At 36.0% G+C, this 23149-nt stretch overlaps 1 protein-coding gene across 1 annotated transcript in view; it reads left to right on the top strand.

The window, feature by feature from the left end:
* The first annotated feature begins 1257 nt into the window (after nucleotides 1–1257).
* The window catches only part of mbd2 (methyl-CpG binding domain protein 2), a 33873-nt gene continuing 11981 nt past the window's right edge, over nucleotides 1258–23149 (top strand). Inside the window, exons 1-5 of the mRNA XM_022205902.2 lie at nucleotides 1258–1707; nucleotides 7406–7562; nucleotides 15003–15143; nucleotides 16647–16737; nucleotides 16812–16989. Coding sequence (XP_022061594.1) covers nucleotides 1598–1707; nucleotides 7406–7562; nucleotides 15003–15143; nucleotides 16647–16737; nucleotides 16812–16989 — 677 coding nt within the window. The 5' untranslated portion in view covers nucleotides 1258–1597. The remainder of the gene's footprint in view (nucleotides 1708–7405; nucleotides 7563–15002; nucleotides 15144–16646; nucleotides 16738–16811; nucleotides 16990–23149) is intronic.

The raw sequence follows: 23149 nt of genomic DNA, 5'->3' as shown, positions 1-23149 counted from the left end.
TCAAATTCATTTTCTAATCATCAAATTAATTAAAAGGAAACAAAAGCAGTAGTTTAGGGTTATTTCGCTTGTTCCTTGAAAATATCACTCATTTTACCAGATTTCCAGGTGTCCCATTTTAACTAAACTCACCATATCTGTTTAATTTCTAGTTAGGTAATAAACAGTGTCAAACATAGAGAGGAAATATTGCAATATTTTATAGAAATAATACCACAAAAGAATAATGAAAATTGCAATATTTAATACAAAATAACATCACACATGAAAATGAAATATTGCACCTGAAAAAAATGATAAAAATCAAATATGAAAAAATAGATTATAATATGACATTGCACCTAAAAAGTAAAATAAAAATGAAATATTGCACATTATATTGACAATGTTGTGCATGAAAGTTAAATATTGCACATGAAATCAAAACGATGCTTATAAAAATGAAATTTTATCTATTAGTCAAATAAAAATTCAGTATAAATTCACCATAAGTCCACAAACTCACTGTAAATTCATTCTCAGTTCAAAAAAGTTCACTAGAAATCCACTATAAGTTCACAGATGAACTATAAGTTCACAAATTAATGATAAATTAACTTAAAAACTCACTATAAATTCCTTATAAGTTCCATATAACTTGACAAACTCACTACAAATTCACACTAAACTCACTATAAATTCACTATAGTTTCATGAATTCACTCTAAATTCATTAGACGTTTAGTATGACTTGATCAATTCACTACAAATTTACGAAAAAATCACTACAAGTTCTCAAATTCATGATAAATTCACTATAAGGTCTCTGTAGGTTCACAAATGAACTATACACTCACTATAAATTCATTCTAGGTTTGCAAACTCACTATAAACTCATTATAAATACATTATAAGTTCACAATAAATCCAGTATAACTTCATAATTATACTATAAATTCACTTTAAGTTCACTATAACTTGACAAACCCACTATAAATTTACTATAAATTCACTATAAGTTTACAAATTCGTAATCGAATCACCATAAACACAATATAAATTCACTACAATGTCAAAATAAATTGACTATTTTACAAATATCCTTAAAACATCGTTTAATTAAAACATTGGTAGAAATTGTATAAATTAAAATTCATCCTGAAACCCTGCAGAGTGGAACATCTTCCGTGAAAGACGATCTCTGGGAGGCTACGTGCGTGTCCCTGTGTGTGTGTGTGTGTGTGTGTGTGTGTGTGTGTGTGTGTGTGTGTGTGTGTGTGTGTGTGTGTGTCAGATCTCAGACGTCACAGCTGCCGTTGGTTTACTTCAGCTCGGCTCGGCTCGGATCCGTTCAGCCGTTGATTCCCCGGGGAGTTCTATTGACACCGAGCCGGTACTGGAGGCAGTCGGACCCGGGGAAGGCCGAACCGGGGCAGCGTTAACCCGAACTAGCAGCAGCAGCGGCAGCAGCAGGGCGAGGGGGGGGGGGAAGAGCCGCCGTTACCCGCCGTGACGTGGGTCTCGTCCGGCCGCTGGTCCGCCGCCGTCACCCCGAGTCCGAGGCTCCGGATCGGGGCTCCGCACTACGACCGACCGAGCGACCCGAGGCCGAGCGAGGATGGAGAGGAAGCGGACGGACTGTCCCGCTCTGCCGCCCGGCTGGAAGAAGGAGGAAGTGATCAGGAAGTCCGGGCTGAGCGCCGGGAAGAGCGACGTCTACTACTACAGGTAGAGATCGATCCGGAGCCGATAATCGGTCAGCTGTGAGCTCCTGATCAACCAGTTTATGATAGAAATAAAATAGTCTCATTAGTTAAACAGCAGCTCCGTTTACTGGACCGTAAAACACCGAATTTAACGCTTTATTTTGATGTCACCACAAATCATCTTTTTAAACATCTTTAAATTATTTCAAACTTTATTAGAGTAAAATATTAATAGTTATTAAGATGTTTGTGAAACTTTAGCTTCATATATTAAATAATTTCTTAGATATTATTGTTAAAAATCACACTTTTAGCAGGTTTTTATTGAAATATGAGCTATTAGTCAATAAAAATCCAGTTTAAATTTAATTTAAATTCACTATAAGTTTACATATATGTTATAAATTTATTTTTAGTTCACTGTAGGTTCACTGTGACTTGACAAATTCAGCATAAATCTGTATAACTTAATAAATTCTCTATAAATTCACAATGACATCACAAAGTCAAAATAAATTCATTCTAAACTCACAATAAATTTACCACAAGTTCACTCTAAGTCCACTATAACTTGACAAATTCACTATAAATGCACTATAAATTCACTATAACTTGACAAATTCACTATAAATGCTCTATAAATTCACTATAACTTAATAAATTCACTATAAATTCACAATAACTTCACAAATTCATAATAAATTCACTCTAAACTCACGATAAATTCACCGTAAGTTCATTGTAACTTGCTAAATTCAGTATAAATTCAATATAAATCCCCATAATTTCACAAATTTATGATAAATTCACTTTAAGGTCACAATAAATTCATAAATTCACTATAAATTCATCTGATTATCTAAAAAGCAGCTCCGTAAAACAAAGAATTTAACGTTTTATTTTGATTTTTTTTCACCACAAATCATCATTTTACACACTTCAAATTTATTTAAAACTTTATTATACTAAAATATGAATATTTATTAAGACATTTGTTAAATTTTAGCTTCATATAGGAACTAATTTCTTAGATATTTTTGTTAAAAATCACACTTTTAGCAGGTTTTTATTGAAATTCGAGGTTGTTCGCGAGTTTTACAAGTCTTAAGGCGACTTCAACATTAAATCTGAGTCTGTTTAAACAACATCTGATTAATTATTAGACTTTCTTTTAGAAAATATTAGATCCTAAACCTTCTGTTTGAGGTAAAACTAGTGTGTTTCATGTATTTTTGTGTGTTTTTAGATGTTTTTAAACAGGACAATCTCCACCACCAGTATACGTACCCTACAAAGTCTACTGGTTACTTCAACAACATCTGAGGAACTATTAAAGATAAAAACCTGAAAGTTTCTCTGGTATTTCTCATCATGTCATTGATTCAGAATCTGGAATATCGGACAAATAGATCAAATAATCTCTGATTATGAGTGAGTTCAAATATGGGGGAAAAAATCAGCTCAAATCAGCTCAAAGTAACAAATAAGTTAATAATCTGGATGTCCACTAGTGATATTTTCGGAACCACATGTAGCTGCAGGTCACAATAATACAAAACTAAGCATTAGAATACTTTAAACATTAAATATTTAGTCAGAAAAATGAAAATAAAGTTATTTTTAATTTACTTTCATAACTGATTGAGCAGGTTTGACAAGTTTTAGTCCAAAAACTACGATATTTTTGGACAGTTTAAGTTCTGAAGTTTCACAGCGGTTCTCTAAATATAACTAAGAACATATATTCTTAATTTAACATATTAGGTCACTGATATATTCTGCTGCTGTCATCATAATGTCTTAATAAAGTCAGAATTTGCACAAACACAACAAGTTTCCTCTGAACCAAAGCTTCTGTGAACAAAGTGAAAGCTGAGTTGTTTAGTAGGAACTTGGTTCAGTAGAACGTTTAAACAAAAGTGTTTTTAGCAGTAATATCAGCTGATTTATCGGATCGGATTGTTAGAAAATCACTGTGAAATAAAAAAGAGCTCATCGCGGAAGAGTTTCGTTCTTTAGAAACTTGTGGTGAAAGTTTCCCAGAATTCGACTCAGACGTGACTTAGAAGCGACTTCATACGAGGTTCAAGTGTTAAAACGTTCACTGTAGATTAGAACGTCTCATTTAAAACTCTAATTCCAGATAGATTTAGAAACGTTTTGGCTGGACTGAGGTTCTGCTACATTATTCTGACCTCGAACCTGTAAAACTGATGTTCAAACGTCCAACTGGAGCTTAATTTAATGTTCTTTAACTGGAATTATGACATAAATTGTAAACATCTGTGCTCACAAACACATAAATGAACAGTTAAAGTTATTTGTCTGAGGAATAAAGACAGTTTGGATGTTAGAAATGTTCTCGTTGACCTTTAATACCCTTAAGGAAGCAGCAAAATAAAGGATTTATGTCGTCAAATAACATTTATCGAAAGATTTAATGAGTTATTTCATCCTGAAAGAACATTTTCCGATAGATTTTCTGATTTCCAGAGACTTTTTTCAAAATAAATTCTGAATATTTCTTGAGATATCTGTGAAGTTTCAGATTCGTTTATCAAATATTGACCTACTTTCAGCAGCTTTTTGAACTCCACACATCTGTAGCTGTGGTTTTGATCAGTCAGAATGAAATTAATTAAAATTCAAAACATAATTATGACTCATCAAACAGCTGATGTCTTTATTTTATGTCCACAGAGTCAAACAGAGCAGTGAAAAATAAATAGTCTTTATTAAATATAGATTTACATAAAAATCATCGACATTTAGTCAAACTCAGTTGTTTCAATTTTATTTTTAAATTAAACACAGAAGTTTAAAGACTATTAAAAAATAACTCAGTTGACATTTTTCTGTATTTAAAAATGAAAAAAAATCTTCAAAATTACGGATATTAAAAAATATATGTATAAATATAAATAAATATTCTTAAATTAAAAAATAATTATATTGTCTATATTTATAATATAATAATACATATAAATATATATTATTATATTGTAATTATAGTTGAATAATATGTATTTATATTTATAAATATTTATTATTAATATTTTTTTAAATGTATGTGACACTAAAATAATGAATGCTTTAAAATAACATTCAAAGTGTAATTTTACCCCTTTTGGTTAGATTAAAAAATCCTTAAAGTATTTATTTTGTTGTAAGAAAATGTTTATTTTATGTTAAAATATTTATAATTTATATTTATAAATATAAATACATATAATAATGTGTATTTATATTTGTAAATATATGTTATTCTTATTTATTATAAATATGAATGAATATTATCATTATTTTTTACAATATAATAATATTTATTTATATTTATAAATGCATTCTAAAAATGTGTAATTTTACAGATTTTTTTTTTCATTTTTAATTTTAAGCCGCACTATAAAAAAAAATAAATGCTTAAATGACATTTTTCCTATTTTGTTAAATTACAGAGAATGTGTTGACCTAAAAAAATGTAAACTCTATATTTTTACATGTGCACATTTTTTTTCAACAACACTTAACCATAAATTACAGTTTTATTGTATTTACATCAGAAAAAAATATTATATTTTTATTAACTATGTTGGATTTATTTAGATTTATTTAAATGTTAAATAGAGGAAGAGGAAACTTTATCCCAAAGAAAATTCTTTAAAAAAAATTACAAAAAATGAGATTATTCTTAAAACCAACATCAATAAAAAAAGTAGCAGATTACTAAAAATAAAAATAAATAACTAAAATAAGATCAGAACAGAACAGCAAGCAGTGATGCTGGTAATAAAAGTAAAAAACACAGAATAAAGAAATATTACAAATAAAATCTGAATTTTTAACATGAAAGTGAAATATTCCACCTGAAGCTGGAACTGATTCTGTCCAAACCATGGAGAAAATAAAATGACTTCAGTTATATTTTGCTTATTTATCTTCTCATAGAACTACAACTCCTGCAGCATCAGCACTTCCTGTTTCATCCAAACCTCGAAAAACTTCACGTTTGTCGCTTCACCGCAGCTACAACCTCAGATTTAAGTCACTTAAACACAGTTTTTGATTCTTGCTGCATTAATAATAGTCAGACTTTGTGTCAGATTAGTTATTTTAAAGTAAATCTGGAGGAAAGTTCATCAAACCAGCCACTAAAAATCTAAATATCTCGGCTTTTGCTGCTTTAAATCAGACTTTTTCATCACAAGGATTCATTCAAATGAGACATTAGTCAGTTGCAGCTGCTTCATTTTTCATTATTTTACAAGTTTCCAGCTCCGTTCTCTGATATTTATCCAGCTTACAATCTGAGCATTCAGGATTCAGCAGCAGCTCAGCAGTGTGTCTGTACTGCTTCAAATCCTCCAGATTCAAGCTGATTCTGGAGCTTTCTGTTTCTTCCTGCTGTGTCAGACCTCAGCTGCAGGGCGTCGCCTCGTCTCGCTCTCTTCCTGTTCGACGTTCGCCGGCTCTCGGCTCCAAGGTTTACTTTCAGTTCGCCGTCAAACGTGACTCATCAGTTCCAGTAAAGAAACCAGTCAGCAGGTCAACTTACTGGAAGAGCAGCTTCTTCTCCCAGCAGAACCTCGGCCATTCGACGCCCACGGACTTTATATCAGGAGCCATAAAACACATGGAGGATGGCGCTTTATCTGGGAATCGAATGACGACATAGAGCTTAATAAGAGCCAGAGAGAGACGCAAACTGATAGAAAAGAGACGTAAAATGACCACAGAGAGGTTAAAAGCTGCCACAAAAGACACGCAGTTCTAAAAAAGAGACGTAAAATGACCACAAAGACACAAAAAAACCGTCCACAAAGAGACTCAAAAAGATAGAAAAGAGACGTAAAATGACCACAGAGAGAAACCACCACAAAAGACATAAAAGTATAGAAAAGACACGTAAAATTATGACAGAGAGACTAAATACAACAACAAAATGACTATTAAGGGGAAACATAACCACCAAGACACAAAGAACCACCACAAAGAGACACAACATGACAACAAAAGTGACATAAAATGACCACAGAGAGATTAAAAAGATCCACAAAATGACCACAAAGAGACGTAGAATAACAAAAAGGCACAAATTCATCACAAACAGATTCAAAATGATAGAAAAGAGATGCACAATGAACACAGACACACAAAAACCGTCCACAGAGAGACACAAAATAATAACAAAAGACATGTCAAATGACCACAGAGACTAAAAACTACAATAAAATGACTCTAAACACATAAAACAACCACAAAGAGACACAAAACCACCACAAAGAGACACAAAGAGACACAAAAGGACCACAAAGAGACACAAAGAGACACAAAAGGACCACAAAAGGAAGCTTAAAATAACCACAGTGACTAAAAACGGCCACAAAAAGATGCTAAATGACCACAAAGAGTCACAAAACAACAACCAATAGATTCAAAATGACCACAAAATGACAACAAACACACAATAAAAAGTCACAGACAACAAAGAGACAAAACAACCAAATAAGGTCTTCACCAGGACCTGAACGTGGGTCGATGGACAGTTTTTAAAAAACATAAATCTGATATTGACCAGATATTATTTTAAATATCAATAATTTATGATTAAAGATTTGTGGGTTTGTCGTATTTAATCAACCTGGCAGCTGTAAATGTTTATCTCTTAAGATCTAAAAGGATTAAACGGTTTATTTTATTTTATTACTTGTGTTTCCTTTCAGTCCGTCGGGGAAGAAGTTCCGGAGCAAACCCCAGCTGTCCCGTTACCTCGGCAACACGGTGGACCTGGCATGCTTCGACTTCCGCACCGGGAAGATGATGCCGGGGAAGCTGCAGAAGAGCAAGCAGAGGTTCAGACACGATCCTCTGAGCCTCAAGGTAACACCTCCACCTGTGGGGGCGGAGCTTAGCGGCGTTAGCAGATTAGCAGCTTAAAGAGGCGGCAGGCAGCAGGTCGGCAGGTCAGGGGAGGAAGAGGAGGAGGAAGGTCCTTCGTTCACACCGCTCTAACAGGAGCTGCAGGGTTTTACCCAGATGGTTGACTTCTCCTGGTTTTCTGGCTGTTTTCTCATGAATTTGTCGTGACTTTTGAGGTGGTTTCTCTCAGATTTAGTAGTTACTGGACAGTCTGCTGAGGAATCCATCAGAAATACTTCTTCTTTGTGAACTCTGTAAACTTCAAGCAGCTTTTTTCTTGCCCTTTATTTGCTCCTGTCCCATTTTTCAAGGTTCAGCATTTGTTTATTTTACTTTCTTGTGTATTTACATACGTAAAAATCTAAGCGCTGCTCTCAAACAAACCCCGATGCCAATAAACATGATTAAATAGCTGTAAAAATACAACAAAAAATAGCTTAAAATAGCAGCACAATTTATTAAGCATTAAAGGGCAATTTCTCACTGCAATTTAGTCTTCAGAAATGTCTTCTGTGCAGAATTATGCAGTTAAAATGGTATAAATGATTGGTAAAAAAGAAATAAGGTACATTTATTTGACTCTAATGACTTGAAAATTGTCCCAAATTACTTAAAACGTACCAAAAATGCCTCCGAAGTTACTTAAAGTTTGCTAATAATGACTTGAAGCTTGTCCAGAAAAACTCAAACTTTTTCTAACTCAAAGTCCTCCACCTCTACAGAAACAGAACACGAACCACGAAGGCCTGGTGACTTTACAAAATGACTCTAAACCTGTCTGAAATGACCTGAAAACTGTTCCAAATGGCTTTAAACTTGTTCAAGATGACTCAAAATGACTTAGATTGCTAAAACTGTCCAAAACGTCTCAAAAGTTGGACAAATTTATTTTAAAAATATTACAAATCACTCCAAAATTGTCCCAAATGAGATGAAACTTGTCCAACATTCCTCAAAATGACTTAAAATGTGTCCTAAATTACATAAATGTGTTTAAAATAGCTTTGAAATTGCAAAAAAAATGCCCTAAAATAAACTCAGAAATGATTTCTGTCACTGTGATAAGGCTTAAATGAAATCTTGAATCAAAAATTGTTCTTAATGACTTGAAATGTGTCCAAGGTTACTCAAAATGACTCTAAACCTGTCTAAAATACTTGAAACCTGTTCCAAATGACTTTAAACTCAAAAAGTCAAAACTCAGAATGACTTAAATTACTAAAACTGTTTCCAAAATGACTCAAAATGATTAAAAAACATTCCAAAACTTTTGCACAAAACTTGTGCAAAATGACTCATAGCTTGTCAAAAAAGTTCTTAGAAAATGTCAAAAACTACCTTAAATGTGTCCAAAATTATTCAAAAATTGTCTTAAATGACTCAAAACTCGTCCAAGATTCCTGAAAATTACATAAATCCTGTCAAAAATTACTTAAGTGTTTTTAAAACATCTTTAAAATTGTCCAAAATGACCTAAAACTAGTCTAAATTCATCTAAAAACCCTTTGCTATGACTTAAAGCATTCTATTAATAACTTGAAACTTATCCTGGATGACTCAAAAAGATTTAAATGTCCAAAATGCCTCAAACCTTGTCAAAAAATGACTCACAACATGTTCAAAATTATTCAAAAGAGATTCTCCAAATGACTCAAAACTTGTCCAAGATTCCTCGAAATTGCCAAAAACTTCTTCATGCAATTCAAATCTCTCAAAAATTGACAAAATGTTAATTGAACTTTTCTAAAATGACTCAAGAATGTTGTGTAAGACCCATAAATCATCTCAAATAACATGAAACTTCCTCAAAATGACTCAAAAATTACTTTTAAATTGCCAAAAAGTACTTAAAACCTACCAAGAATAACCAAGAAATCATCCCAAATGCCTCAAAACCTGCCTGTTATTCCTCAAAATGACTTAAAATATGTTCAAAATTACTTTGATGTCTTAAAAACGTCTCAAAAACGACTTGAAACTTGTCAAAGATGGCTCAGACTTGCCTATAATTGACTTTGTATGCACACTGGAGCAAAAACATTTAGAAACTGCTAAAGGATTCAGAGGGTTCATGAAATAAAAGTGTTTCTTTGGGTTTTTCAGTTCATTGATCGTTCTGTTGCGATGCTGCTGGTGTTTTATTGTGGTAGACTAGTGGGATTTCACAATAAAAGACCTGTAAATGTTTTTTTAGCAGCTAATGATGCCATTTCCTTCTCACTCTCCATTTTTAAACACATGGTAGTTGTCTTTAATGAAGCCTTGATTAAAGATGTGAAGGACAGAATCTACAGACGACACCTTAAGGAGTGTCCAATGACGGGATCATTCCACGTTTTTACCATCTTTTTATCGTCTCCGCTCTGTTGGTGATTCGCCTTCAGATCGTCCAAATCTCGTCTCAGTCTGTCAGAGTTTTGGCTTCGACTCGTCTCTCGGGTGTTTTGACTCGAACTTTCAGCTCGTTTCTGTCTCATTTTGACCAAAGGGTTGGATTTGTCTCAGCCTTGAGGATGTTTTCTGCTCAGGAGTCGTTCTTTCTGTCATTTTGACTCAGCCGTGTCTCAGTCTGGTGAATGTTTTGACGTGAACTCGTCTCCGGAGTGTATTCAGTTTGTTAGCCTTGACTTGTTCTCTGGGTGTTGGGACTTGAACTCCTGTTGATCAGTTTCAGGACTTCCGAACCAGGTTTCTTTTGCCTTGTGGGTGTTTGACTCAGACTTACGTAATTTTTCCACCACTATCTCAGTAAAATATGTTTGTTTTGCACACTTTGCATTGCACTTTGCATTTCCGTGCTGCACTATCCACCAGAGACTGCCCGTTCACAGAAACCCTAACTGTGAACGGGCAGAACTCATTACCAGGATCTGGAGTTCATTTAATTAAATTTGAATAGACGTCCAGCCTGGGTCAGCTGACGAACACAAAGTCCTCAAACAGACATTACGTAAGACCCAGCCTGACTCAGAGAGCAAAGATTCTCCTCCAGTTTGCAGAGCAGTGAAAGCAGACTGGTTTAAAGATGCAGTGACTGAGCTTTTGATACTAAATTTAGCATTAAAAAGCCACAAACAACTAGCTGCTACATAAAGATACCTGATAGAATGATGTCCTGAGCAGAGAATGAAGTCAAAGTTGCTTTGTGTGGGTTAGGATAGTTTATTCTGTTTTTTTGGTAGTTGGTCAGGTCTTGTGTGAATGTTAGTGCACATAGAACCCTTCCATTGAAATTGTTGGCTGAAAAGATTGAGAGTGACGTCCCATAATGCAAAGGAAAAGCAAAAGTGCAGCTCAGCGTTCAGCCACAGTTCTACAAACCAACAAATTTAAAACTATGTTTAGATAAAAAATATCCCTAGTTAACTTCTGGATTATTATATTTTTTGTTAATCTGAGCCCAAAGATGGAACTTTTCATGACGGCTTCAGTTTTTTCCACATTTTTCAACTCACCCATAATCAAGATTATCTGAGCTACTTGTCCAATATTCCAGATTCTGAATCAATGACATGATGAGAAATAAGAGAGAAACCTTCAGGTTTTTATCTTTAATAGTTCCTCAGATGTTGTTGAAGTAACCAGTAGACTTTGTAGGGTACGTATACTGGTGGTGGAGATTGTCCTGTTTAAAAACATCTAAAAACACCCCAAAGAAAAATACATGAAACACACTGGTTTTACCTCAATGGAAGGTTTAAGATCTAATATTTCCCAAAGAAAGTCTAATAGTTCCTCAGATGTTGTTGCTCAAACAGCCGCAAATGTAAATGTATGAAAGAACATAAAGATAGTTGGTCGAGAGGCAATTTTTATGAAAAGTATTTGACATATTGAGCTAAAATTTCACAAATATCATTAGAAATATTCATATTTTATGCTGTAAAAGTTCAGGTAAATCAGAGAGTCAGACAGAAACTATTGATGAACTCTATATGATGTTAGCAGAGTCCTGACAGCCAGTAACAATGTTCCATGTTGGGTTTAAGCTTTGCTAACAGACCAGTGTTCCTGCAGTGATAAGCTACACCCACAACTATCACAATGCTGTGTTTCTTAGAGGGTGTTACTGTGTGTGCTGATAGTTTGGTGTTTCTTTGTACCAAAGATAAGAGCAGCTTTGCCCACACGGCAGCGTATCGAAAAAAGAAACTTCTTAAGTTCTGTTTTCACCACTTCAGAGGAAATCCATTTCCCTCTCACCTCCGCCTCACCTCCCTTTAACCTGAAATCAACTCTATATATTACTGTTAATCATTGACATCATGAGGACTTTGGTTTTCTCCAAAAGCAAAACCCAAAAATACGACAAACACCGGTAATAAAACACACCCACTGTGATGAAACTCAGAAGCAATCCAGGAAGAAAGTGAAGAAACGAGAAGTGAAGGGTTAAAAGCAGGAAGTCTTTGACCTTCAATTGTAGTTTTCTGTTTACAGACACATGACCCTCGTGACCTAAAGTAACCCAGAAGATCCTGCTAGCATCCCTTAGAGGCTGTTTGACAACATGTCAGTCTGTCCAAAAGTAAAAACATGTGGACTTGTACAGTAACTGAGGCAGCATCTCTTAGATCAGATACTTGGACTGGAACCATTAAACAGTCAGAGAACATATAATCTGAGCTAACGTCATCATTCTTATGCTCCAATATGAAATATAAAGTCAGTATTTAAAGTGAATAATTGATCTCAGCTGCAGCCAGTTGGTTCTAGAAGTCAACAGTCAGTAAATGGATGATCTGAGGTCAGTGATTGTAAGATAAAGACTCCTGGATCTGGAAGGTCCAGTCTCTGGTGGATCAGAACTCCTGGATAGAACTACACCATGAAGACTGAAGAACCAAGAAACTCTGAGAAAAGCATCAATCAGGACGATACAAGAACATTTCCAAGTTCCTGAAGATCTCCTGGAATCCATTTAAATCCATCATTAAGAAATGAAAGGAAGATGGAACATGAATAAATCTGACTAGAGCAGGACGTCCTCAAGACCTGAGAGACCGAGAAGAAAGAGACTAGTGAGGGAGGCCACCAAGACTCCTATGACTCCTCTGCAATCTATGTTTGAAACACACCATCCCCACTGTGAAGCACGGCGGTGGAAGCATCATCACAGTGGGGATGGTGTGTTTGTGATGAGCTTCAGTGTTTGGTGTCCATCAAACATATCATCCAGTCTGATGGACATAAAGCTCCATCCTGGTCTCCTCAGACCAAAGAACCTTCTTCCAGGTGTCTTCAGAGTCTCCACATGTCTTCTGGTGAACTCTAGTCCACATTTAATCGGAGCTTTTTCCATCAGAGTCTTTCTCTTTGTCTCCATGAAGCTTTGACTGGTGAAGAACAGACAACAGTTGTTGGATGAACAGTCTCTAACATCTCAGCTGCTGAAGCTGGAACTCCTTCAAAGGAGTCATAGGAGTCTTGGTGGCCTCTCTAGTCTCTTTCTTGCTTGGTCCTCGGTTTTTGAGGACTTCCTGCTCTCAGATCATCTTTCTTTTACTAACTGTTGACTTCTAGAACCTCCTGTGTTGGATTTCTTTATAGAAATCTGTTTACACTTTTGCTTGGTAAATTCTTGTCTTAAAAGCCAAATTAAATTCTTCACAATTCAGTGTCGAACTTCCAGGCCAGGTGATCCGTTTTTTAGGCCCCTTAACTCTATAAACCAGCTTCTACTGTGACAATAAACTGTTCAAAGTTTGTTCACAGTAAAACCCAGAGTTAACCACCATCACTTTCACACTGGAAATAAACACAGCAGTCTTGGTTCTTCTGTGATCTTGTTTCAAACATCAGTCTTTATTTTTACCATTCAGGCCAGGGGTGTCAAACTCATCTTAGTCCAGGTTCCACATTCAGCCCAATTTGATCTCTAGTGGACTGGACCAGTAAAATCACAGAAAAATAAATTCAATTTCAACAACATTCAGCCTCAGTCTATCGTTTCCACATTACAACTTCCAGATCAGAGTGTCATAGAGGATTTTAGTTTGTGATCAAAACAACAAAAGTCAGACAAAAAAAGACAAAACCCCTCAAAAAACAGGACAAGATATTTGAAAAATGAGACAATAAATATCAATAAAACAACAAAAAGACAAAAAAATGGACAAAAAGGTTACAAAACAATGAAAACATAGACAAATGACAAAAATTAGACAAAAAATGACAAAAGCAAGAAACAAAACAAGCACAACACAAAAACAATGCATAAAGCAAAACACAAAATGACAAAAATAAGACAAAAAACACAAGCGAGACAAAAGGAAACACAAAACGATAAAAACAAGAAGCAAAACGACCAAAAAATGAGACAAACGACAGGAAATAAAACAAAAAAGACAAAAAAATTGGACAAAATAGTTACAAAGCAACAAAAACATGGACAAACAACAAAAATCAGACAAAAGTCAGACAAAATACAACAAACACGCGACAAAATATTGCAAAAATGAGACACAAAATAAAAAAATGAGGCAAACGACATGAAGCAAAACAAAATGACAAAAAGTTACAAAGCGACAAAAAATGACACAAAAGAAACAAAACGACAAAAGGTAGACAAAAAACACAAGTCACACAAAAAGGAAACACAAAACAACAGAAACAGGAGACAAATGACAAAAGCCAGACCAAAAAGACAAAAATCAACAAAAACAAGACAAACTATGACAAAAATGAGACACAAAACGACAAAACAACAATCTAGTATTTTACTTTATGATCAGAACAACTTGTCATGGTCTAGAAATGATTTTAAATTTATAGTTTTACTAATTTACAATCTGCAGTTAATGTCTTATCTGTAATTTTTACACTTTGAGGGCCGGATTGGACCCTCTGGAGGACCACTTTTGGCCTGCAGACCTCATGTTGGACACCTCTGGTTTAGACCAAAGACTCCAGTTAACAGCAGAGTCAGAGTCTATCAGGAAGTCTAGAGGCTTTTAGAGAGTTGAGGGTTCAGTGTGATCAACATCTTCATGCTTCAGTAAGGCAGAAGTAACGCAGCAGTGTGTTGTTGTTGTGTGTTGTGTGTTGTTGTTGTGTTGTGTTTTGTTGTTCTGTTGTGTGTTGTTGTGTGTTGTTGTGTTGTGTGTTGTGTTGACACAGTTTGCGTCTCGCTGCTGCTGCTCTTCACACATCATTACTTTGGAGCGCCGCTCACTTCCTGTTGTTGTGTCAGCTCAGAGTTTAACCCCTTCAGTGCACCTTTAACGCTCTCTGTCTCACCTGTAGGGAGATGAAGGAGGCCAGGAGGCAGGGAAGGAAGCAAGGAAAGGACAAGTGAAGGAAGGAAGGAAGGATGGGAGGAGGGCAGGAAGGAGCAGGAGGAGGGTGGCAGGGAAGGAAAAGAGACAACAACAACAAATGTTCTTCTTGTTTGTGCTCCAGGGAGGCAAACCGGACCTGAACACGGCGCTGCCCATCCGACAGACGGCCTCCATCTTCAAACAGCCCGTTACCAAGGTGACCAATCACCCCGGCAACAAGGTGAAGACGGACCTGCAGAGAGCGACCGAGCAGCCCAGACAGGTAAACACCCCGAGCACATGGGTCACCATGGTGAAGCTGGGAGGATGCTGGGTTGTCGTGGCGACGGCGGCCACTAGAGGGAGCCAAGGTTTCAGGAGAGAGAAACAGGAGAAAGAGCTTTTAATTCTTTCATAGTTTTTAACCCTCCTGTTGTCCTCATTTACCAAAAAATATTGTTTCCTTGTCTGAAAAAAATCAAAAAATCAGCAAGAAATATTCCCCAAATTTCAGAAAATTCGCAAAAGCTTCAACAAGAAAATTTCAATAATTGCTGAAACATTTTGTTCAAGAAAAATCCCCCAAATGTGGCAAGAAAATTCTTGCAAATATTTTCAAAAATGAGTAAGACTTTCAACAAAATCCTAAAATATCTAAAGTGATTCCATATATATCAGTAAAACTTCTAATGTTTTCTTTCAGAACATTCACAAAATATCAACCAAAATCCAGCGAATTTCACTGGATTTTGGTTGATTTTTTTGTGAATGTTCTTAAAGAAACATTTTTAACATTTCTTTTTTTCCACCAAAAAATGTTCAAAGATTTCCCAAAAATGTCAAAAATGTGGACATCAGACGTTTCTCTGTGAAAATACATTTTTTTCCACATTTTCAAACTTTAAATTTGTAAAATCTTCAGGAAGAAAATTCCAATAATTCTTTAAAAGTTTCCCTTAAAATTTTTATTTTGAAAAAATCCCCCAAATTTCCATTCATCCATCCTCTATACACCGCTTTATCCTCACTAGGGTTGTGGGGGGTGCTGGAGTCTATCCCAGCTGACTCAGGTGAAGGCAGGGGACACCCTGGACAGGTCACCAGTCTGTCACAGGGCTACATATACAGACACACAATCACACCTACGGACAATTTAGAGTAACCAATTAACCTCAGCATATTTTTAGACTGTGGGAGGAAGCCGGAGTACCTGGAGAAAACCCACGCATGCACAGGGAGAACATGCAAACTCCATGCAGAAAGATCCCAGGCCCAGGCTGGGATTTGAACCGGGGAGCTTCTTGCTGCAAAGCAGAAGTGCTAACCACTATTCCACTGTGCAGCCCTCCCCCAAACTTGGCAAGAAAATTCTTGTAAATATTTTCCAAAAATGAGTAAAAATCTCCTAAAATATCGAAAGCAATTACATATATATTAATAAAACTTCAAATATTTTCTTTAAGAACATTCAGAAAAAAAATCGTTTTTTGTGAATGTTCTGAAGAAACTTTTTTTAAACATTTATTTTTTTCCACCGAAAAATGTTGAAAAAAATTCCCAAAAATCAGAACATCTAAACATCTGAAGTTTCACTGTGAAAATAGATGTCTTTTCCACATTCTCAAACTTTCAAACAGATCAGTCTGACCTGCAGGACGACACCAGGGTTAAAGTCCTCCAGTGGTTTGTGATCAGGAAGCTTTTATTGTGAAGGAGCAGCAGAAAGTTCTGGTTTCCTGCTTTATGATCAGAACCAAAGTCAAACTAAATTCCTGTCTGTCTGCAGCTGTTCTGGGAGAAGAGGTTGAAAGGTCTGCGGTCCTCAGACGTGGCAGAACAGGTTCTCCGTTCCATGGACCTTCCTAAAGGCCTCCAGAGTAAGTCATCCAGCACCACCTTTGACCCTCACCACAGACCCGCTTCTGATCACTGCTTCTGCTTCTGGTTCCAGGCGTCGGTCCGGACTCCAGTGACGACACCCTGCTGTCGGCCATCGCCAGCGCTCTGCACATGAGCTCGGCTCCGATCACCGGACAAACTTCTGTAGCTGCTGAGAAGAACCCGGCCATCTGGTTGAACACGTGCCAGCCGCTCTGCAAAGCCTTCACCGTTACCGACGAGCACATCAGGTGAGCTTCAACACAGGAAGTCCACCTTAAATCATCAGGAACCTGCTGCTAGAACATCCCTGGTTCACTGGAAACTTTTTACTATAAACTCTGGATGTTTGAAAAGACATCTGTGAGATTCTAGCTTCATATATCAAAGACTTTCTGAGATAAATCACTTTAAAAATCACCCGTCGATCCACTTTCAGCAGATTTTGTCTCATATTGAACTTGAGTCTGTTTGAACAGCAACATCTGAGGAACTATTAGACTTTATTTTGAGAAATATTAGATCTTAAACCTTCCATTAGAAGCAAAACAAGTGTGTTTCATGTATTTTTGTGTTTTTAGATGTTTTCAATCTCCACCACCAGTATATGTACCCTACAAAGTCTACTGGTTACTTCAACAACATCTGAGGAACTATTAAAGATAAAAACCTGAAATTCTTCCTGCTATTTCTCATCATGATTCAGAATCTGGAATATTGGACAAATAGATCAAATAATCTCTGATTATGGAGGAGAAGAGATATACAAAAAAATGGAAGCCGTCATGAAATGTTTGAGCTCAAATGAACAAAAAAATGATAATCCAGAAGTTAACTAGTGACATTTTCTGAACCTCATGTAGCTGCAGGTCACAATAATACAAAACTAAACATGTAGAATTCTTTGATATGAAATATTTATTAACAGAAATAAAAAGAAGGTTGTTTTAGTTGAACTTTTACAGCTGGATTTGACAAGCTGCACAACAAAAACTAAAATATTAACAGATATTCTGATCCAGGTAGAGTTCTGCAGTTTCAAAGTGTTTCTCAAAATATGGACAGATTCTGAATCAATGACATGATGAGAAATAACAGAGAACATTTCAGGTTTTTGTCTTTAATAGTTCCTCAGATGTTGTTCAAACAGATTTAATGTGAGAAAAAAACGGATTAAAGCGAGTCGACTGGGGATTTTTAAAGACAAATATCTCACAAAATATTTGACATGTGAAGCTAAAATTTCACAAAGATCTTTATTAATATCCACATTTTATGCTGTTAAAATTCCAGGAACCTCAGAGATGGTGGAGCAGAGATTGAAACACTTTTTAATGTTGAATGAATGTGATTGTTGTTCTGCTAATAGAAGAATAGTGTTTGAATCCCAGTTTGTTCCAGTTTTCTGTTAAACGCTCATGAATGTTGAAGCTCTGAGGACTCATTTAGAACAAACATTTCTAACATTATGAGGTGACAGAGACAAATCAGCTGAAGAAGGTAATTACGGCTCTTTAAAACCCTCTAAGATCTAGTTAGTGCTGCTTCTTCTTCTTCTGTGTGATAATTTAATCAAAAACATATTTTTAGATTCAGAGTGACACTTTCTGAGAATATCTGATATTCACTGCAAACAAACACACTTCTAATTACTAAAACACATGAAGGCCTCATGGCTCAGAATTAGCTTTAAAAAATCAGCTTTTAAAGTTTTCTTCAGTGTCAAAGTTTTATTTTTTACATCATCTGTCTTTGTACATGAAGGAGTGTCCTCAGAGGCGATTATTCACCAGTTTCTGTACGTTTTCTACTCCAACCTGAACAAACTCTTTCCTCTGAACATTTGTGCTCGCCAAGACGTGAAGATTTTTGAGACTTTTAATCGGTGCTCTTAAATTTCCTGTCGCGGCCGCCAACATGTTCAAATTTCTTTCCACATTCTTGATATTCGAAATGAAAAGTTGGTTCATCAAAATGTTTTCTGACATCCACATGTTCAAGGATGTTCCTGCTGCTCTGGAACTCTGCCCGGTTTGATCAGTGGCTTAGAATTATTAGAATTTAACATTTAGAGTGTGAAGGAATGTCCTCAAGAGAACAAATGGTGAGACTGTCCTTCATCTGCACCTTTTAATTCATTATTAGAGGAGTTATAACTGAAGTAGTTTCCATTGATGATCCCCAAACACAGCAGACTGTTCTAAAATCTCCAGATATCCCGTGCTGTGTTCACCCACTCTGTTTGGCTTATCTGGTCCAGAAAACAGCTGATAAAAGACAAGGTTCTTTGAATAACTTGTCAACGAATGACCAAACTTTAGAGGTCCACTGATGATCCCCAAATACAGCAGGAGGTTCTAAAATGTCCAGATATCTCGTGCAGTGTTGACCAGCTCTGCTCGATACACTTCAGGAATAATAACTTGTGCAGTTCTATCTGTAACCACCTTCCTTTAGAAGTGCAATCTCACAGTCTTTTAGAAACATCCAACCACAATACAACTTCCTGTCCATCCAGAATTCTACTTTTGTTCCAGTTTTTACACTTTTAAAAGGTTATTTCACCCGAAATAGTACTTTTCTAACGAATGAATTATGATTTTAAATGTTTGTTCCAATCAAAACACACATTTTGTTCAAATACTTACAGTTGTATCTGTTTATTACTACAACAATACTACTTTCTAACTAACAAGTTGTGTTTTAAGGGTTAAAGGCATTATGGAGGATGTTTTTGTTGTTTAATTTGTCTGATTCACATAAAATGAATATACTGACCTTTAGTGGACTTGTATGTATGGTCTCTAAAAGAATTAAAAAAAAAATAAAAATCAAACTGTGGACATGGCAGGACCTGAAAAACATCAGCCAATCAACGCGCTCGGACCGAGGTGTTTGGTTTGCTCCCTTTCCTGTCAATCAAAAATCTTCCGGCTCAGGCCTAGTTACGTAGATTACGTACGCCTTGGACTTACGTGTTTTCTGTATGTGTTGCTTTGGTATAGCTTCGTAGTTAGCTGGAGACTTGTTTTGCTCATCTTTTTTTACATAATGGCAGATAAAGATCCAGGGGGACCCAGCCGTAAAAGACAACTTCACGAGTCCTACGCAAGTTTCAGGAGGGGGGCGTTTCTTCGTAAATGTTAAGAGGGGGGAGGTTAGAGGGGGGTGAGGGAGAGGTTGTATGTGCGCATGCTACGTTCAAAGTCGTAGGAAATTAAATCTCCTCTAATGCCTTTAATTCCACCCAAAATACTAATTTCTAACAAATGAGTTTGTAGTTTTGAAGGTTTATTCAAACTAAAATCCAACTTTTTGTCCAAATACTTATAGTTTTAAGGGTTTATCTACCCAAACAGATGTTTTCCAGCAAATTAGCTTGGGTTTTTAGAGTATATCCACTCAAAACACAACTTTCTGTTCAAACACTTCTAGTTTAAAAAGTTTATTCCACTACATGCCTCTATCTAAGGAATTAGTTCTGGTTTAAAAGGTTCATTCCACTCAAAACTCCACTTTCTGTTCAAGTACGTATATTTTAAAACCCTTATTGGTCTCAAAGGTTTATTGTACTCATAATAATAGCTCCTCTTCAGAGTAAACAGGAGGTCAACATGTTTTCTGGTCCAACAAAGAGCCGATGAAAAACAAGTTTTCTAAATATTGGATCCTTAAACACACATTTGTCCTTCAGAGGTCGATCTTTGTGCTTATTCTATGTTAATATATTCCTGTTCAAGTGAGGACATGTTCTAGAAGATTCGTGTTGTGTTTGAGCTCAAACAGACTCACCCGTCTCGCAGAACTTCCATTTCTTCTTCTCTGATTAAACCCTGAGGTGAGCGAATCCTCAGACGGTGGATGAGGGTCGATGACTGATGCATGCTGGGTAGTGGTGGTAGTAATCAGCTGTAGGTAGAGGAGGATGGGAGATGAGGAGTAATGGACCATGAAGGAGGCGAAGGAGGAGGAGGAGGAGGGTGAAGAAAAGCAGCAGATTCAGAACAGCATCTAGAAACAGCTGCTGGATCAGACCGATCACCGGTACAAACATCCTGCTGCTCACATTCACCTCCAGGAGCCCAGAGATTCCACAGAGATCAGGAAAATGTTGTTTTAGTCATGTTCCAGTGTCTGAATAGAACGACCAGACGTCTTCATATACGGGGACAAAAACAGCTTTATTTTCTGTTAACCCTCCTGTTGTCCATTTACCCGTTTTAAAGCTTATAAATGTGGAAAAAATACATATTTGCACAGAGAAACTTCTGATGTCCACGTTTTCAACATTTTTGGGAAATTTTTCACCATTTTTGGTGGAAAAAAAAGTTTTAAAAAAGTGTTTCTTTAAGAACAGTAGCTAGAAATTCAACCAGAATCCAGTGAGTTTCACTGGACTTTAGTTGATTTTTTTATGAATGTTCTTAAAGAAACCAGAAGTTTTACTGACATATATGTAATCACTTTAGATATTTTTAGGATTTTATGGAAGATTTTTCTCACTTTTTGAAAATATTTACAGGCATTTTCTTGCCAAATTTGGGGGATTTTTTTTTAATTAAAACTTTTAAAGGACATTTTTAAGGAATTATTGGAATTTTCTTGATGAAGGTTTTACAAATTTTCTGAAATTTTGTGAATTTTTTTGGCGGAATTTTTGTATTTTTTCAGACAAGGAAACAATATTTTTTGGTGCCCTCAAATGAAGACAACAAAAAGGTTAATGACCAAGTATTTCATATTAAAGTGTAAAAACAAAGCATGTTTGGTTTTGTACACTTTTACATGCAACTACAGACAGTTCAGAAAATATCACGAGTTGAGTTCAGGTTTTTATCTTTAATAGTTCCTCAGATGTTCATCAAACAGACTCAGATTTACATGTGAGAAAAAACTCAATGAAACTTTGCATCTTGGAAAATATTTGATGCACACAGTTATCTTTATAAATATTCATCTTTTATGCTATAAAAATTGCATACACATCAGAGAAGATGAAGCAGAAATTCTTTTAAAACTTGATGAGAGATGTGTGAAAACAAGTGCAGTTTTTCAAAAAACAGTTATCTCGTAAAGTATTTAATATATGAAGATAAAATTTCACAAATATCCTCATAAATATCCATATTTTGTGCTGTGGAAATTACAAGCAAATGAGTATAATAGTAAATTATTAATAAGCTACAATAAGATGAGCCTTTTTAATGTCACAGCGGAGAAATATACAGCAATGAAATGAACAAGAAATACACAAAAACACTGTTGATATTGAACATTTTTCTGCCATATGTGGAAACTCAGATCTAGACAAAGCATTTATGTATAATATATATAGATTCTTGTACTGTTTGCTTGTCACAGATGGCCCGCATATGTATTTCTTGTTGGGTTTTTCTACTAAATTAAAGCAATAAACTGGGAAAAAAAAACTCAGACCACACAGGAAAATAAGATACAACTTTATTCATCCCACAGTGGGGAAGTTTGCAGAGTTACAACAGTGACTAAGATCATGCAGACATTTAAGAAATACCAGTACAAAAACAGAAAATAAACCCAAATATACACAAGTACTGGTTCTAGAAATACAACAGAATACAAACACTGTTGCACAGATTATTTCATGAGTAGAAATACTGATAGAAGTACTAAAACTGCACGGATTACTATCTATGTTGCAGCACATATTCTAGTATTAGTATAAAAGTAGATGTAGAATTAAATGATCTGATTTTATTCTGCTTGTTTTGACTTTTTCCTTTACTTCTGGATGAAGCCTGCTGTGTTTTCTGGCTCTGACCTCCTCTGTCCTCCTGGCTGTGATTTAAAGATCAGCCTCCAGACTGCACTTCCTCTGCTCTGCCATCAGGGGGCGCTGTGGACACGCTGCCCTCTCTGTGGGTGTGTGCTTCCTCATGCATGTGTGTGTGTGTCCAGTAGAGAACAGCTGGCCGAAGCCATTACAGCAGAATCACTGGAATACATCACTGGACGCTTCACGCCCTCTTTCCTTTTCTATTTCCCTTTTAGCCCTTTTCCATCCTCTCTTCCCTCCCATCTTTCCAATCATGCATCCTTCTCCCCTCCTCATTTTTCCATCTTCATCTTTCCCCTCCTCCTCCTCCTTCACTGCCTCCTCTTATATCTCCTCCCGACTTCTACTCCATCCCCCCAAACCTTCCTCCCTTTTCTTATCTCTCCCCTCCATTAATTTCCCATTCTCTCCCTCTCCCCTCTCTCCAGTTGAATGTGCTTGTCATCCCAAATCGCTCTCATTCCTACTCGTCTTCACCTTTTTTCTCCTCCTCCTCCTTCGCCACATCAGACTCTTTTTCTCCCTTTTCGCCTTCTCAATTTCTTCTATTGTTCGCTTTCATTTTCCTGCTATTTTCATTCATTTTTAGTCTTTTT

The sequence above is a fragment of the Acanthochromis polyacanthus genome, chromosome 18 (assembly GCF_021347895.1).
Source record: "Acanthochromis polyacanthus isolate Apoly-LR-REF ecotype Palm Island chromosome 18, KAUST_Apoly_ChrSc, whole genome shotgun sequence".
NCBI classification, from domain to species: Eukaryota; Metazoa; Chordata; class Actinopteri; family Pomacentridae; genus Acanthochromis; species Acanthochromis polyacanthus.
The sequence above is the reverse complement of the archived record's forward strand: the minus strand, read 5'-3'. Positions and strand labels throughout refer to the sequence as shown.